Source organism: Panulirus ornatus, chromosome 18, assembly GCF_036320965.1.
Source record: "Panulirus ornatus isolate Po-2019 chromosome 18, ASM3632096v1, whole genome shotgun sequence".
Lineage (NCBI taxonomy): Eukaryota > Metazoa > Arthropoda > Malacostraca > Decapoda > Palinuridae > Panulirus > Panulirus ornatus.
Window position 1 is genome coordinate 14,454,247 of NC_092241.1, and position 20,132 is coordinate 14,474,378.

Here is a 20,132-nt window from a genome sequence, read left to right on the forward strand (position 1 = left end):
TTCTCACATGAATCAGCCACCAGCGCTGTATCATCAGCGAACAACAACTGACTCACTTCCCAAGCTCTCTCATCCCCAACAGACTTCATACTTGCCCCTCTTTCCAAAACTCTTGATTCACCTCCCTAACAACCCCATCCATAAACAAATTAAACAACCATGGAGACATCACACACCCCTGCCGCAAACCTACATTCACTGAGAACCAATCACTCTCCTCTCTTCCTACACGTAAACATGCCTTACATCCTCGATAAAAACTTTTCACTGCTTCTAACAACTTGCCTCCCACACCATATATTCTTAATACCTTCCACAGAGCATCTCTATCAACTCTATCATATGCCTTCTCCAGATCCATAAATGCTACATACAAATCCATTTGCTTTTCTAAGTATTTCTCACATACATTCTTCAGAGCAAACACCTGATCCACTCATCCTCTACCACTTCTGAAACCACACTGCTCTTCCCCAATCTGATGCTCTGTACATGCCTTCACCCTCTCAATCAATACCCTCCCATATAATTTACCAGGAATACTCAACAAACTTATACCTCTGTAATTTGAGCACTCACTCTTATCCCCTTTGCCTTTGTACAATGGCACTATGCACGCATTCCGCCAATCCTCTGGCACCTCACCATGAGTCATACATACATTAAATAACCTCACCAACCAGTCAATAATACAGTCACCCCCTTTTTTATTAAATTCCACTGCAATACCATCCAAACCTGCTGCCTGGCCGGCATTCATCTTCCGCAAAGCTTTTATTACCTCTTCTCTGTTTACCAAATCATTTTCCCTAACCCTCTCACTTTGCACACCACCTCGACCAAAACACCCTATATCTGCCATTCTATCATCAAACACATTCAACAAACCTTCAAAATACTCACTCCATCTCCTTCTCACATCACCACTACTTGTTATCACCTCCCCATTTGCGCCCTTCACTGAAGTTCCCATTTGCTCCCTTGTCTTACGCACTTTATTTACCTCCTTCCAGAACATCTTTTTATTCTCCCTAAAATTTAATGATACTCTCTCACCCCAAAACTCATTTGCCCTCTTTTTCACCTCTTGCACCTTTCTCTTGACCTCCTGTCTCTTTCTTTTATACATCTCCCACTCAATTGCATTTTTTCCTTGCAAAAATCGTTACAATGCCTCTTTCTTTTCTTTCACTTATAATCTTACTTCTTCATCCCACCACTCACTACCCTTTCTAATCAACCCACCTCTCGATCTTCTCATGCCACAAGCATCTTTTGCGCAATAAATCACTGATTCCCTAAATACATCCTATTCCTCCCCCACTCCCCTTACTTCCATTGTTCTCACCTTTTTCCATTCTGTACTCAGTCTCTCCTGGTACTTCCTCACACAAGTCTCCTTCCCAAGCTCACTTACTCTCACCACCCTCTTCACCCCAACATTCACTCTTCTTTTCTGAAAACCCATACAAATCTTCACCCAAGCCTCCACAAGATAATGATCAGACATCCCTCCAGTTGCACCTCTCAGCACATTAACATCCAAAAGTCTCTCTTTCGCGCGCCTGTCAATTAACATGTAATCCAATAACGCTCTCTGGCCATCTCTCCTACTTACATACGTATACTTATGTATATATCGCTTTTTAAACCAGGTATTCCCAATCACCAGTCCTTTTTCAGCACTTAAATCTACAAGCTCTTCACCATTTCCATTTACAACACTGAACACCCCATGTATACCAATTATTCCCTCAACTGCCACATTACGCACCTTTGCATTCAAATCACCCATCACTATAACCCGGTCTTTTGCATCAAAACCACTAACACACTCATTCAGCTGCTCCCAAAACACTTGCCTCTCATGATCTTACTTCTCATGCCCAGGTGCGTATGCACCAATAATCACCCATCTCTCTCCATCAACTTTCAGTTTTACCCATTTTATTCAAGGAATTACTTTCTTACATTCTATCACATACTCCCACAACTCCTGTTTCAGGAGTATTGCTACTCCTTCCCTTGCTTTTGTCCTCTCACTAACCCCTGACTTTACTCCCAAAACATTTCCAAACCACTCTTCCCCTTTGCCCTTGAGCTTCGTTTCACTCAGAGCCAAAAGATCCAGGTTCCTTTCCTCAAATATACTACTAATCTCTCCTTTTTTCACATCTTGGTTACATCCACACACATTTAGACACCACAGTCTGAGCCTTCGGGGAGGATGAACACTCCCCGCGTGACTCCTTCTTCTGTTTCCCATTTTAGAAAGTTAATAGATATATATATTAGAAAGAATATATATATATATATATATATATATATATATATATATATATATATATATATATATATATATATATATATATATATATATATATATATATATATATATATATATATATATATATATATATATATATATATATATATATATATATATATATATATATATATATTATATATATCCCTGGGGATAGTGGAGAAAGAATACTTCCCACGTATTCCTCACGTGTCGTAGAAGGCGACGGGAGCAGGGGGCAAGAAACACTCCCCTCCTTGTATTTTAACTTTCTGAAATGGGAAACAGAAGGAGTCACGCGGGGAGTGCTCATCCTCCTCGAAGGCTCAGATTGGGGTGTCTACATGTGTGTGGATGTAACCAAAATGAGAAAAAGGAGAGATAGGAAGTATGTTTGAGGAAAGGAACCTAGATGTTTTGGCTCTGAGTAAAACGAAGCTCATGGGTAAAGGGGAAGAGTGGTTTGGGAATGTCTTGGGAGTAAAGTCAGGGGTTAGTGAGAGGACAAGAGCAAGGGAAGGAATAGCACTACTCCTGAAACAGGAGTTGTGGGAGCTTGTGATAGATTGTAAGAAAGTAAATTCTATATTGATATGGGTAAAACTAAAAGTTGATGGAAAGAGATCGGTGATTATTGGTGCATATGCACCTGGGCATGAGAAGAAAGATCATGAGAGACAAATGTTTTGGGAGCAGCAGAATGAGTGTGTTAGTGGTTTTGATGCACAAGACCGGGTTATAGTGATGGGTGATTTGAATGCAAAGGTGAGTAATGTGGCAGTTGAGGGAATAATTGTTATACATGGGGTGTTCAGTGTTGTAAATGGAAATGGTGAGGAGCTTGTGGATTTATGTGCTGAAAAAGGACTAGTGATTGGGAATACCTGGTTTAAAAAGCGAGATATCCATAAGTATACGTATGCAAATAGGAGAGATGATCAGAAAGCGTTATTGGATTACGTGTTAATTGATAGGTGCGCGAAAGAGAGACATTTGGATGTTAATGTGCTGAGAGGTGCAACTAGAGGGATGTCCCATCATTATCTTGTGGAGGCGAAGGTGAAGAATTGTAGGGGTTTTCAGAAAAGAAAAGAGAATGTTGGGGTGAAGAGAGTGGTGAGAGTAAGTGACGTTGGGAAGGAGACTTTTGTGAGAAAGTACCAGGAGAGACTGAGTACAGAATGGAAAAAGGTGAGAATAAAGGAGGTAAGGGGAGTGGGGAAGAAATGGGATGTATTTACGGATGGAGTGATGGCTTGTGCAAAAGATGCTTGTGGCATGAGAAGCGTGGGAGGTGGGTTGATTAAAAAGGTTAGTGAGTGGTGGGATGAAGAAGTAAGATTATTAGTGAAAGAGAACAGAGATGCATTTGGACAATTTTTGCAGGGAAAAGATGCAAAAGAGTGGGAGACGTATAAAAAGGAACAGGCAGGAGGTCAAGAGAAAGGTGCAAGAGGTGAAAAAGAGGGCAAATAAGAGTTGGGGAGAGAGAGTATCATTAAATTTCAGGGAGAATAAAAAGATGTTTTCGAAGTATGTAAATAAAGTGCGTAAGACAAGGGAGCTAATGCGAACTTCAGTGAAGGGCGCTAATGGGGAGGTGATAACAAGTAGTGGTGATGTGAGAAGGAGATGGAGTGAGTATTTTGAAGGTTTGTTGAATGTGTTTGATGATAGAGTGGCATATATATGGCGTTTTGGTCGAGGTGGTGTGCAAAGTGAGAGGGTTAGGGAAAATGATTTGGTAAACAGAGAAGAGGTAGTAAAAGCTTTGCGGAAGACGAAAGCCGGCAAGGCAGCAGATTTGGATGGTATTGCAGTGGAATTTATTAAAAACGGGGGTTACTTTATTGTTCACTGGTTCGTAAGGTTATTCAATGAATGTTTGATTCATGGTGAGGTGCCTGAGGATTGGCGGAATGCTTGCATAGTGCCATTGTACAAGGCAAAGGGGATAAGAGTGACTGCTCAAATTACAGAGATATAAGTTTGTTGAGTATTTCTGTTAAATTATATTGGAGGGTATTGATTGAGTGGGTGAAGGCATGTACAGATCATCAGATTGGGGAAGAGGAGTGTGGTTTCAGAAGTGGTAGAGGATGTGTGGATCAGGTGATTTCTTAGAAGAATGTATGTGAGAAATACTTAGAAAATCAAATTGATTTTTATGTATCATTTGTGGATCTGGAGGAAACATACGGTAGAATTGATAGAGATGCTCTGTGGAAGGGATTAAGAATATATGGTGTGGGAGGCAAGGTGTTAGAAGCAGTGAAACGTTTTTATCGAGGATGTATGGCATGTGTACGTGCAGGATGACAGGAAAGTGATTGGCTCTCAGTGAATGTAGGTTTGCGGCAGGGGTGTGTGATGTTTCCATGGTTGTTTAATTTGTTTATGGATGGGGCTGTTAGGGAGGTGAATGCAAGAGTTTTGGAATGAGGGCAAGTATGCAGTCTGTTGTGGATGAGAGAGCTTGGGAAGTGAGTCATTGTTGTTCGCTGATGATACATCGCTGGTGGCTGATTCTCGTGAGAAACTGCACAAGCTGGTGACTGAGTTTGGTAAAATGTGTGATAGAAGAAAGTTAAGAGTAAATGTGAATAAGAGCAAGGTTATTAGGTACAGTAGGGTTGACGATCAAGTCGATTGGGAGGTAAGTTTAAATGGAGAAAAACTGGAGGAAGTAAAGTGTTTTAGATATCTGGGAGTGGATCTGGCAGTGGATGTGACCTATGGAAGCGGAAGTGAATCATTGGGTGGGGGAGGGGGCGAAAATTCTGGGAGCCTTTAAGAATGTTTCGAAGTCGAGACTATCATCTCGGAAAGCAAAAATGGGTATGTTTGAAGGAATAGTGGTTCCTACAATGTTGTAAGGTTGCGAGCCGTGGGCTATGGATAGAGTTGTGTGCACGAGGGTGGATGTGCTGGAAATGAGATGTCTGAGGACAATATGTGGTGTGAGGTGGTTTGATCGAGTAGGTAAAAATAGGGTAAGAGAGATGTGTGGAAATAAATAGAGTGTGGTTGAGAGAGCAGAAGAGGGTGTTTTGAAATGGTTTGGTCACATGGAGAGAATGAGCGAGTGAAGATTGACCAAGAGGATATATGTGTCAGATCTGGAGGGAACGAAGAGAAGTGGGAGACAAAATTGGAGGTGGAAATATGGAGTGAAAAAGATTTTGAGTGATCGGGGCCTGAACATGCAGGATGGTGAAAGGCGTGCAAGGAATAGGGTGAATTGGAACGATGTGGCGTACCGGGGTCGACGTGCCGTCAATGGATTGAACCAGGGCATATGAAGCGTCTGGGGTAAACCATGTCACGTTTTGTGGGGCCTGGATGTGGAAAGGGAGCTGTGGTTTCGTTGCATTATTACATGACAGCTAGAGACTGAGTGTGAACGAATGGGGCCTTTGTTGTCTTTTCCTAGCGCTACCTCGCACACATGAGGGGGGAGGGGACTGTTATTACATGTGTGGCGGGGTGGCGATGGGAATAAATTAAGGCAGACAGTACATATGCATATATGTATATGTCTGTGTGTGTATATATATGTGTACATAGAGATGGATAGGTATGTATATTTGAGTGTGTGGACGTGTATGTATATACGTGTGTATATGGGTGGGTTGGGCCATTCCTTTCGTCTGTTTCCTTGCGCTACCTCTCAAACACGGGAGACAGCGACAAAGCAAAATTATATATATATATATATATATATATATATATATATATATATATATATATATATATATATATATATATATATATATATATATATATATATATATATATATATATATATATATATATATATATATATATATATATATATATATATATATATGCGTGCATAGTGCCATTGTACAAAGGCAAAGGGGATAAGAGTGAGTGCTCAAATTACAGAGGTATAAGTTTGTTGAGTATTCCTGGTAAATTATATGGGAGGGTATTGATTGAGAGGGTGAAGGCATGTACAGAGCATCAGATTGGGGAAGAGCAGTGTGGTTTCAGAAGTGGTAGAGGATGTGTGGATCAGGTGTTTGCTTTGAAGAATGTATGTGAGAAATACTTAGAAAAGCAAATGGATTTGTATGTAGCATTTATGGATCTGGAGAAGGCATATGATAGACTTGATAGAGATGCTCTGTGGAAGGTATTAAGAATATATGGTATGGGAGGAAAGTTGTTAGAAGCAGTGAAAAGTTTTTATCGAGGATATAAGGCATGTGTACGTGTAGGAAGAGAGGAAAGTGATTGGTTCTCAGTGAATGTAGGTTTGCGGCAGGGGTGTGTGATGTCTCCATGGTTGTTTAATTTGTTTATGGATGGGGTTGTTAGGGAGGTAAATGCAAGAGTTTTGGAAAGAGGGGCAAGTATGAAGTCTGTTGGGGATTAGAGAGCTTGGGAAGTGAGTCAGTTGTTGTTCGCTGATGATACAGCGCTGGTGGCTGATTCATGTGAGAAACTGCAGAAGCTGGTGACTGAGTTTGGTAAAGTGTGTGGAAGAAGAAAGTTAAGAGTAAATGTGAATAAGAGCAAGGTTATTAGGTACAGTAGGGTTGAGGGTCAAGTCTATTGGGAGGTGAGTTTGAATGGAGAAAAACTGGAGGAAGTGAAGTGTTTTAGATATCTGGGAGTGGATCTGGCAGCAGATGGAACCATGGAAGCGGAAGTGGATCATAGGGTGGGGGAGGGGGAGAAAATTCTGGGGGCCTTGAAGAATGTGTGGAAGTCGAGAACGTTAAATCGGAAAGCAAAAATGGGTATGTTTGAAGGAATAGTGGTTCCAACAATGTTGTATGGTTGCGAGGCGTGTGCTTTGGATAGAGTTGTCCGCAGGAGGATGGATGTGCTGGAAATGAGATGTTTGAGGACAATGTGTGGTGTGAGGTGGTTTGATCGAATGAGTAACGTAAGGGTAAGAGAGATGTATGGAAATAAAAAGAGCGTGGTTGAGAGAGCAGAAGAGGGTGTTTTGAAGTGGTTTGGGCACATGGAGAGGATGATTGAGGAAAGATTTACCAAGAGGATATATGTGTCGGAGGTGGAGGGAGCAAGGAGTAGAGGGAGACCAAATTTGAGGTGGAAAGATGGAGTGAAAAAGATTTTGTGTGATCGGGGCCTGAACATGCAGGAGGGTGAAAGGAGGGCAAGGAATAGAGTGAATTGGAGCGATGTGGTATACCGGGGTTGACGTGGTGTCAGTGGATTGAATCAAGGCATGTGAAGCGTCTGGGGTAAACCATGGAAAGCTGTGTAGGTATGTATATTTGCGTGTGTGGACGTATGTATATACATGTGTATGGGGGGGGGTTTGGGCCATTTCTTTCGTCTGTTTCCTTGCGCTACCTCGCAAACGCGGGAGACAGCGACAAAGTATAAAAAAAAATATATATATATATATATATATATATATATATATATATATATATATATATATATATATATATATATATATATATATATATGTATACATATATATATATATATATATATATATACATATATATATATATATATATATATATATATATATATATATATATATATATATATATATATATATATATAAATTTTTTTTTTTTTTTCATACTATTCGCTATTTCCCGCGATAGCGAGGTAGCGTTAAGAACAGAGGACTGGGCCTTTGAGGGAATATCCTCACCTGGCCCTCTTCTCTGTTCCTTCTTTTGGGAAAAAAAAAAAAAAAAAAAAAAAAACGAGAGGGGAGGATTTCCAGCCCCCCGCTCCCTTCCCTTTTAGTCGCCTTCTACGACACGCAGGGAATACGTGGGAAGTATTCTTTCTCCCCTATCCCCAGGGAAAATATATATATATATATATATATATATATATATATATATATATATATATATATATATATATATATATATATATATATATATATATATATTTTCTTTTCTTTCATACTATTCGCCATTTACCGCGTCAGCGAGGTAGCGTTAAGAACAGAGGACTAGGTCTCTGAGGAAACATCCTCATCCAGCCCCCTTCTCAGTTCCTTCCTTTGGAAAAAAAAATGCATATATTCCTGTAATCCACTGAGAAAATGAAACACGATATGTTCCCAAGTGCACTTTCATATGATAATCACATCATCAGCGGACACACAAGAGAGAAATATAAGACAGTTGATATACATGGAAGACACGAATGTAGGACGCAATTTCGTAAACATGTGATTGTCCAAAACTTACAAGCGTTAACTATCTTCTCATTTTACAAATTTTATCAACAATAATGTTATCTGATTTGTAACGCCCACCACTAATATTAAGATTATAATTCTTTGTGTATCTAATAATAGAAGATTCATTGATATTAATCTTGGTAACAGAGTTAGAGTTCATAACTGAGATGGCATTACTTCAGTCAACACAATGATCTTAGTTTTTAACGTGATTAAACAAGGCTTTTGATTCTTGTCCCGTTCTTATACTATATTTATGTTGCTTAATTCTATAAAGTCCTATGTGGATATTGTGATAAATTTTATGTTGGTCAGACTGGTAAGGAACTTTCTGTTTGCTTACCCATTTCCTTTTATGAGTATTTCTCACATAAATTCTTCAGGGCAAACACTTGATCCACTCATCCTCTCCCACTTCTAAAACCACACTGCTCCAAACCAGTCTGATGCTATGTACTTGCCTTCACCCTTTCATTCACAACCCTCCCATATAATTTCCCATGATTACTCAACAACTTATACCCCTGTAATTTGAGCACTCACTTTCATCCTCTTTGCCTTTGCACAATGGCAATATGCAAGCATTCCACCAATCTTCTGACACCTCACCATGAGTCATACATACATTAAATGACCTTATCAACCAGTCAATAATACAATCATCCCCTTTTTAATAAATTCCACTGCAATACCATCCAAACACGCTGCCTTGCCGGCTTTCATCTTCCGCAAAGCTTTTACTACCTCTCCTTTGTTTACCTAATCATTCTACCTAATCCTCTCACTTTGCACACCACCTCGACCAAAACACCCTATATCTCCCACTCTCTCATCAAACACATTCAACAAACCTTCAAAATACTCATTCCATCTCCTTTTCATATCACCGCTACTTGTTATCACCTCTCCATTTTCCCCCTTCACTGATGTTCCCATTTCTTCCCTTGTCTTATGCTTTTCATTTACCTCCTTCCAAAACATCCTTTTATTCTCCTTGAAATTTAAAAATATTCTCTTACCCCAACTCTCATTTGCCCTCTTTTTCACCTCCTGCACCTTCTTTACCTCCTGCTTCTTTCTTTTATAAATCTCCTAGTCATTTGCATCATTTTCCTTCAAAAATCGTCCAAGTGCCTCTCTCTTCTCTTTCTCTAATAATCATACTTCTTCATCTGACCACTCACTACCCTTTCTAATCTGCCCACCTGCCACGCTTCTCATGCCACAAGCATCTTTTGCACAAACCATCATTGCTTCCCTAAATACACCCATTCCTCCCCACTCCCCTTACTTCCATTGTTCTCACCTTTTTCCATTCTGTACTCATTGTCTCCTGGTACTTCCTCACACAATTCTCTTTCTCAAGCTCACTTATTCTCACCACTCTCTTCACCCCATCATTATCTCTTGTTTTGTGAAAACCTATACAAAACTTCACTTTCGCGTTCACAAGATAATGATAAGACTCCCTCATTTGCACCTCTCAGCACATTAACATCCAAAAGTCTCTCTTTCGCGCGCCCAACATTTAACACGTAAACCAATAACGCTCTCTGGCCATCTCTCCTACTTACATAAGTATACTTATGTATAGCTCTCTTTTTAAACCAGGTATTCCTAATCAACAGTCATTTTTCAGCACATGAATTCATATGATCTTCACCATTTTCATTTACAACACTGAACACCCCTTGTACACCAGATTGTACCCAAAGTGCCACATTACTCACCTATGCATCAAAATCACCCATCAGTATAACCCGGTCTCGTGCATCAAAACTACTAACACACTCACTCAGCTTCTCCCAAAGAACTTGCCTCTTATGATCTTTCTTCTCATTCTCAGGTGCATAAGCATTAATAATCACCCATTTCTCTCAATCCACTTTCACTTTTCCTCATATCAAACTAGAGTTTACTTTCTTACACTCTATCACATACTTCCACCATTTCAGTTTCAAGAATAGTGCTACTCCTTCCCTTGCTTTCGTCTTTTCACTATATATATATATATATATATATATATATATATATATATATATATATATATATATATATATATATATATATATATATATATATATATATATATATATATATATATATATATATATATATATGTATAAAAAAATAAACATGTATATATATATATATTAGGGAAAATGATTTGGTAAACAGAGAAGAGGTAGTAAAAGCTTTGCGGAAGATGAAAGCCGGCAAGGCAGCAGGTTTGGATGGTATTGCAGTGGAATTTATTAAAAAAGGGGGTGACTGTATTGTTGACTGGTTGGTAAGGTTATTTAATGTATGTATGACTCATGGTGAGGTGCCTGAGGATTGGCGGAATGCGTGCATAGTGCCATTGTACAAAGGCAAAGGGGATAAGAGTGAGTGCTCAAATTACAGAGGTATAAGTTTGTTGAGTATTCCTGGTAAATTATATGGGAGGGTATTGATTGAAAGGGTGAAGGCATGTACAGAGCATCAGATTGGGGAAGAGCAGTGTGGTTTCAGAAGTGGTAGAGGATGTGTGGATCAGGTGTTTGCTTTGAAGAATGTATGTGAGAAATACTTAGAAAAGCAAATGGATTTGTATGTAGCATTTATGGATCTGGAGAAGGCATATGATAGAGTTGATAGAGATGCTCTGTGGAAGGTATTAAGAATATATGGTGTGGGAGGCAAGTTGTTAGAAGCAGTGAAAAGTTTTTATCGAGGATGTAAGGCATGTGTACGTGTAGGAAGAGAGGAAAGTGATTGGTTCTCAGTGAATGTAGGTTTGCGGCAGGGGTGTGTGATGTCTCCATGGTTGTTTAATTTGTTTATGGATGGGGTTGTTAGGGAGGTAAATGCAAGAGTCTTGGAAAGAGGGGCAAGTATGAAGTCTGTTGGGGATGAGAGAGCTTGGGAAGTGAGTCAGTTGTTGTTCGCTGATGATACAGCGCTGGTGGCGGATTCATGTGAGAAACTGCAGAAGCTGGTGACGGAGTTTGGTAAAGTGTGTGGAAGAAGAAAGTTAAGAGTAAATGTGAATAAGAGCAAGGTTATTAGGTACAGTAGGGTTGAGGGTCAAGTTAATTGGGAGGTGAGTTTGAATGGTGAAAAACTGGAGGAAGTGAAGTGTTTTAGATATCTGGGAGTGGATCTGTCAGCGGATGGAACCATGGAAGCGGAAGTGGATCATAGGGTGGGGGAGGGGGCGAAAATTTTGGGAGCCTTGAAAAATGTGTGGAAGTCGAGAACATTATCCCGGAAAGCAAAAATGGGTATGTTTGAAGGAATAGTAGTTCCAACAATGTTGTATGGTTGCGAGGCGTGGGCTATGGATAGAGTTGTGCGCAGGAGGATGGATGTGCTGGAAATGAGATGTTTGAGGACAATGTGTGGTGTGAGGTGGTTTGATCGAGTAAGTAACGTAAGGGTAAGAGAGATGTGTGGAAATAAAAAGAGCGTGGTTGAGAGAGCAGAAGAGGGTGTTTTAAAATGGTTTGGGCACATGGAGAGAATGAGTGAGGAAAGATTGACCAAGAGGATATATGTGTCGGAGGTGGAGGGAACGAGGAGAAGAGGGAGACCAAATTGGAGGTGGAAAGATGGAGTGAAAAAGATTTTGTGTGATCGGGGCCTGAACATGCAGGAGGGTGAAAGGAGGGCAAGGAATAGAGTGAATTGGAGCGATGTGGTATACAGGGGTTGACGTGCTGTCAGTGGATTGAATCAAGGCATGTGAAGCGTCCGGGGTAAACCATGGAAAGCTGTGTAGGTATGTATATTTGTGTGTGTGGACGTGTGTATGTACATGTGTATGGGGGGGGTTGGGGAATTTCTTTCGTCTGTTTCCTTGCGCTACCTCGCAAACGCGGGAAACAGCGACAAAGTATAAAAAAAAAAAAAAAAAAAAAAAAATATATATATATATATATATATATATATATATATATATATATATATATATATATATATATATATGTATAAAAAAAATAAACATGTATATATATATATATATATATATATATATATATATATATATATATATATATATATATATATTTTTCTTTCAAACTGTTCGCCATTTCCCGCATTAGCGAGGTAGCGTTAAGAACAGAGGACTGGGCCTTTGAGGGAATACCCTCACCTGGCCCAATTCTCTGTTCCTTCTTTTGGAAAATTAAAAAAAAAGAAAAAAAAAACGAGAGGGGAGGATTTCCAGCCCCCCGCTCCCTCGCCTTTTAGTCGCCTTTTACGACACGCAGGGAATACGTGGGAAGTATTCTTTGTCCCCTATCCCCAGGGAAAATATATATATATATATATATATATATATATATATATATATATATATATATATATATATATATATATATATATATATATATATATATATATATATATATATATATATATATATATCAAAACCACTAACACACTCATTCAGCTGCTCCCAAAACACTTGCCTCTCATGATCTTTCTTCTCATGCCCAGGTGCATATGCACCAATAATCACCCACCTCTGTCCATCAACTTTCAGTTTTACCCATATTAATCGAGAATTTACTTTCTTACATTCTATCACATACTCCCACAACTCCTGTTTCAGGAGTATTGCTACTCCTTCCCTTGCTCTTGTCCTCTCACTAACCCCTGACTTTACTCCCCAGACATTCCCAAACCACTCTTCCCCTTTACCCTTGAGCTTCGTTTCACTCAGAGCCAAAACATCCAGGTTCCTTTCCTCAAGCATTCTACCTATCTCTCCTTTTTTCACATCTTGGTTACATCCACACACATTTAGGCACCCCACTCTGAGCCTTCGAGGAGGATGAGCACTCCCCGCGTGACTCCTTCTTCTGTTTCCCATTTTAGAAAGTTAATACAAGGAGGGGAGGATTTCTGGCCCCCAGCTCCCGTACCCTCTAGTCGCTTTCTACGATGAATTATGTTGCGCTGATTGCATAATGGGACTGTTTTGGTAATGAACAACTAGGTTCATTTAAAATATAAAGAGCTTGTATGAAAAAAGGAAAGATTGATTTTGAACATGGTCATCTGCATAACTATAAGTAAATAAATAATCCAGTCGATACTACTCAGCGCTGACCTAAAGTATTTATTTCCAATCACTCTTGGTATAACCCCACTGTGATCCGATGCCTTCAATAGGGTTAAAACGCAAGTCAATCATCATCTTAAGCTGGGCCTCTTGTCTTTCTGGTTTCATGCTATCAGGCATTGGAGAATATACAAACACCTTCATCCACATGTAAATCCAAAGAGATAAGGAGACAGCAATAAGTGAAATCCCAAGTACAGATTTCCATTCCCCAGTTGGTGCATTTATCTCTGCAAAAGTTTGGCAAAAGGAAGCACGGTAGAGTGCCTTCTTCTCTTCTAAAGTTAGCTTCTTCCAGTCTCCCTTCTCCTTCTCACGAAGAGCCTGAATGTCAAGAGTGTCCTCCTTGAAACGGATAGCAGGCATAGGGATATCAACAGAATCTATATATGATGGGGTTATAGTGATGGGTGATTTGAATGCAAAGGTGAGTAATGTGGCAGTTGAGGGAATAATTGGTATACATGGGGTGTTCAGTGTTGTAAATGGAAATGGTGAAGAGCTTGTAGATTTATGTGCTGAAAAAGGACTGATGATTGGGAATACCTGGTTTAAAAAGCGAGATATACATAAGTATACTTATGTAAGTAGGAGAGATGGCCAGAGAGCGTTATTAGATTACGTGTTAATTGACAGGCGTGCGAAAGAGAGACTTTTGGATGTTAATGTGCTGAGAGGTGCAACTGGAGGGATGTCTGATCATTATCTTGTGGAGGCTAAGGTGAAGATTTGTATGGGCTTTCAGAAAAGAAGAGTGAATGTTGGGGTGAAGAGGGTGGTGAGAGTAAGTGAGCTTGGGAAGGAGACCTGTGTGAGGAAGTACCAGGAGAGACTGAGTACAGAATGGAAAAAGGTGAGAACAATGGAAGTAAGGGGAGTGGGGGAGGAATGGGATGTATTTAGGGAATCAGTGATGGATTGCGCAAAAGATGCTTGTGGCATGAGAAGAGTGGGAGGTGGGTTGATTAGAAAGGGTAGTGAGTGGTTGGATGAAGAAGTAAGAGTATTAGTGAAAGAGAAGAGAGAGGCATTTGGACGATTTTTGCAGGGAAAAAATGCAATTGAGTGGGAGATGTATAAAAGAAAGAGACAGGAGGTCAAGAGAAAGGTGCAAGAGGTGAAAAAAAGGGCAAATGAGAGTTGGGGTGAGAGAGTATCATTAAATTTTAGGGAGAATAAAAAGATGTTCTGGAAGGAGGTAAATAAAGTGCGTAAGACAAGGGAGCAAATGGGAACTTCAGTGAAGGGCGCAAATGGGGAGGTGATAACAAGTAGTGGTGATGTGAGAAGGAGATGGAGTGAGTATTTTGAAGGTTTGTTGAATGTGTTTGATGATAGAGTGGCAGATATAGGGTGTTTTGGTCGAGGTGGTGTGCAAAGTGAGAGGGTTAGGGAAAATGATTTGGTAAACAGAGAAGAGGTAGTGAAAGCTTTGCGGAAGATGAAAGCCGGCAAGGCAGCAGGTTTGGATGGTATTGCAGTGGAATTTATTAAAAAAGGGGGTGACTGTATTGTTGACTGGTTGGTAAGGTTATTTAATGTATGTATGACTCATGGTGAGGTGCCTGAGGATTGGCGGAATGCGTGCATAGTGCCATTGTACAAAGGCAAAGGGGATAAGAGTGAGTGCTCAAATTACAGAGGTATAAGTTTGTTGAGTATTCCTGGTAAATTATATGGGAGGGTATTGATTGAGAGGGTGAAGGCATGTACAGAGCATCAGATTGGGGAAGAGCAGTGTGGTTTCAGAAGTGGTAGAGGATGTGTGGATCAGGTGTTTGCTTTGAAGAATGTATGTGAGAAATACTTAGAAAAGCAAATGGATTTGTATTTAGCATTTATGGATCTGGAGAAGGCATATGATAGAGTTGATAGAGATGCTCTGTGGAAGGTATTAAGAATATATGGTGTGGGAGGAAAGTTGTTAGAAGCAGTGAAAAGTTTTTATCGAGGATGTAAGGCATGTGTACGTGTAGGAAGAGAGGAAAGTGATTGGTTCTCAGTGAATGTAGGTTTGCGGCAGGGGTGTGTGATGTCTCCATGGTTGTTTAATTTGTTTATGGATGGGGTTGTTAGGGAGGTAAATGCAAGAGTTTTGGAAAGAGGGGCAAGTATGAAGTCTGTTGGGGATGAGAGAGCTTGGGAAGTGAGTCAGTTGTTGTTCGCTGATGATACAGCGCTGGTGGCTGATTCATGTGAGAAACTGCAGAAGCTGGTGACTGAGTTCGGTAAAGTGTGTGGAAGAAGAAAGTTAAGAGTAAATGTGAATAAGAGCAAGGTTATTAGGTACAGTAGGGTTGAGGGTCAAGTCAATTGGGAGGTGAGTTTGAATGGAGAAAAACTGGAGGAAGTGAAGTGTTTTAGATATCTGGGAGTGGATCTGGCAGCGGATGGAACCATGGAAGCGGAAGTGGATCATAGGGTGGGGGAGGGGGCGAAAATTCTGGGGGCCTTGAAGAATGTGTGGAAGTCGAGAACATTATCTCGGAAAGCAAAAATGGGTATGTTTGAAGGAATAGTGGTTCCAACAATGTTGTATGGTTGCGAGGCGTGGGCTATGGATAGAGTTGTGCGCAGGAGGATGGATGTGCTGGAAATGAGATGTTTGAGGACAATGTGTGGTGTGAGGTGGTTTGATCGAGTGAGTAACGTAAGGGTAAGAGAGATGTGTGGAAATAAAAAGAGCGTGGTTGAGAGAGCAGAAGGGGGTGTTTTGAAGTGGTTTGGAAACATGGAGAGAATGAGTGAGGAAAGATTGACCAAGAGGATATATGTGTCGGAGGTGGAGGGAACGAGGAGAAGAGGGAGACCAAATTGGAGGTGGAAAGATGGAGTGAAAAAGATTTTGTGTGATCGGGGCCTGAACATGCAGGAGGGTGAAAGGAGGGCAAGGAATAGAGTGAATTGGAGCGATGTGGTATACCGGGGTTGACGTGCTGTCAGTGGATTGAATCAAGGCATGTGAAGCGTCTGGGGTAAACCATGGAAAGCTGTGTAGGTATGTATATTTGCGTGTGTGGACGTATGTATATACATGTGTATGGGGGGGGGGTTGGGCCATTTCTTTCGTCTGTTTCCTTGCGCTACCTCGCAAACGCGGGAGACAGCGACAAAGTATAATAAAAAAATATAAAATATATATACATATATATATATATATATATATATATATATATATATATATATATATATATATATATATATATATATATATATATATATATATATATATGTATTTGAGCACTCACTCTTATCCCCTTTGCCATTGTACAATGGCACTATGCATGCATTCCGCCAATCCTCAGGCACCTCACCATGAGTCATACATACATTAAATAACCTTACCAACCAGTCAACATTACAGTCACCCCCTTTTTTAATAAATTCCACTGCAATACCATCCAAACCTGCTGCCTTGCCGGCTTTCATCTTCCGCAAAGCTTTTACTACCTCTTCTCTGTTTACCAATTCATTTTCCCTAACCCTCGCACTTTGCACACCACCTCGACCAAAACACCCTATATCTGCCACTCTATCCTCAAACACATTCAACAAACCTTCAAAATACTCACTCCATCTCCTTCTCACATCACCACTACTTGTTATCACCTCCCCATTTGCGCCCTTCACTGAAGTTCCCATTTGCTCCCTTGTCTTACGCACCTTATTTACCTCCTTCCAGAACATCTTCTTCTTCTCCCTAAAATTTAATGATAATCTCTCACCCCAACTCTCATTTGCTCTTTTTTTCACCTCTTGCACCTTTCTCTTGACCTCCTGTCTCTTTCTTTTATACGTCTCCCACTCAATTGCATTTTTTCCTGCAAAAATCGTCCAAATGCCTCTCTCTTCTCTTTCACTAATACTCATACTTCTTCATCCCACCACTCACTACTCTTTCTAATCAGCCCACCACCCACTCTTCTCATACCACAAGCATCTTTTGCGCAATCCATCACTGATTCCCTAAATACATCCCATTCCTCCCCCACTCCCCTTACTTCCATTGTTCTCACCTTTTTCCATTCTGTACTCAGTCTCTCCTGGTACTTCCTCACACAAGTCTCCTTCCCAAGCTCACTTACTCTCACCACCCTCTTCACCCCAACATTCACTCTTCTTTTCTGAAAACCCATACAAATCCTCACTTTAGCCTCCACAAGATAATGATCAGACATCCCTCCAGTTGCATCTCTCAGCACATTAACATCCAAAAGTCTCTCTTTCGCGCGCCTGTCAATTAACACGTAATCCAATAACGCTCTCTGGCCATCTCTCCTACTTACATAAGTATACTTATGTATATCTCGCTTTTTAAACCAGGTATTCCCAATCATCAGTCCTTTTTCAGCACATAAATCTACAAGCTCTTCACCATTTCCATTTACAACACTGAACACCCCATGTATACCAATTATTCCCTCAACTGCCACATTACTCACCTTTGCATTCAAATCACCCAACACTATAACCCGGTCTCGTGCATCAAAACCACTAACACACTCATTCAGCTGCTCCCAAAACACTTGCCTCTCATGATCTTTCTTCTCATGCCCAGGTGCATATGCACCAATAATCACCCATCTCTCTCAATCAACTTTCAATTTTACCCATATTAATCGAGTATTTACTTTCTTACATTCTATCACATACTTCCAGAACTCCTGTTATATATATATATATATATATATATATATATATATATATATATATATATATATATATATATATATATATATATATATATATATATATATATATATATATATATATATATATATATTATCCCTGGGATAGGGGATTAAGAATACTTCTCACGTATTCCCTGCGTGTCGTAGAAGGCGACTAAAAGGGGAGGGAGCGGGGGGCTGTAAATCCTCACCTCTCGTTTTTTTCTTTTTCTTTTCAATTTTCCAAAAGAAGGAACAGAGAATTGGGCCAGGTGATGGTATTCCCTCAAAGGCCCAGTCCTCTGTTCTTCACGCTACCTCGCTAATGCGGGAAATGGCGAATAGTTTGAAAGAAAGAATATATATATATATATATATATATATATATATATATATATATATATATATATATATATTTTTTATTTATCTATTTATTCATTTATTTTGCTTTGTCGTTGTCTCCCGCGTTAGCGAGGTATCGCAAGGAAACAGACGAAAGAATGGCCCAACCCACCCACATACACATGTATATACATACACGTCCACACATGCAAATATACATACCTATACATCTCAGTGGTACACATATATATACACACACAGACATATACATACATATACATGTTCCGTAATTCATACTGTCTGCCTTTGATTATTCCCATCGCCACCTCGCTACACATGGAATAACAACCATCTCCCCCCTCATGTGTGCGAGGTAGCGCTAGGAAAAGACAACAAGGGTCTCATTCGTTCACAGTCTCTAGCTGCCATGTAATAATGCACCGAAACCACACTTCCCTTTCCACATCCAGGCCCCACAAAACTTACCATGGTTTACCCCAGACGCTTTACATGCCCTGGTTCAATCCATTGACAGCATGTCGACCCCGGTATATCACACCTTTCCAATTCACTCTATTCCTTGCACGACTTTCACACTCTTCCATGTTCAGTCCCCGATCACTGAAAATCTTTTTCACTCCATCTTTCCACCTCCAATTTGGTCTCCCACTTCTCCTCGTTCCCTTCACCTCTGACACATTTATCCTCTTGGTCAATCTTTCCTCACTCATTCTCTCCATGCGACCAATCCATTTCAAAACACCCTCTTCTGCTTTCTCAACCAGTCTATTTATTTCCACACATCTCTCTTACCCTATTATTACTTACTCGGTCAAACAGCCTCACACCACACATTGTCCTCAAACATCTCATTTCTAGCACATCCACTCTCCTGCGCACAACCCCACACATAGCCCACGCCTCGCAACCATACAACATCGTTGGAACCACTATTCCTTCAAACATACCCATTTTTGCTCTACGAGATAATGTTCTCGACTTCCAAACATTATTCAAGGCTCCCAGAATGTTCGTCCCCTCCCCCACCCTATGATTCAATTCCGCTTCCATGTTTCCATCCGCTGCCAGATCCACTCCCAGATATCTAAAACACTTTACTTCCTCCAGTTTTTCTCCATTCAAACTTATCTCCCAATTGACTTGAGCCTCAACTCTACTCTATGTAATAACCTTGGTCTTATTCACAATTTCTCTTAACTTTCTTCTTTCACACACTTTACCAAACTCAGTCACCAGCCTCTGCAGTTTCTTACATGAATCAGCCACCAGCGTTGAATCATTAGCGAACAACAACTGACTCACTTCCCAAGCTCTCTCAACCACAATAGACTGCATACTTGCTCCTCTTTCCAAAACTCTTGCAATCACCTCCCTAACAACCACATCAACAAACAAATTAAACAACCATAGATACATCACACACCCCTGCCGCAAACCTACATTCACTGAGAACCAATCACTTTCCTC

General features: G+C 40.2%; 1 protein-coding gene across 1 annotated transcript; it reads right to left on the minus strand.

Moving 5' to 3' along the window:
* Positions 1-13,629: 13,629 nt before the first annotated feature.
* Positions 13,630-13,998, minus strand: LOC139754924 (cytochrome c oxidase subunit 4 isoform 2, mitochondrial-like). The gene has a single exon (XM_071672745.1). It carries the CDS (start codon positions 13,996-13,998, stop codon positions 13,630-13,632), a length of 369 nt encoding a protein of 122 aa, XP_071528846.1.
* Positions 13,999-20,132: the final 6,134 nt, after the last annotated feature.

Bases quoted from the DNA above. Each gene is read 5' to 3' on its own strand.
- LOC139754924 (XM_071672745.1), bottom strand. From the start codon at position 13,998: ATGCCTGCTATCCGTTTCAAGGAGGACACTCTTGACATTCAGGCTCTT.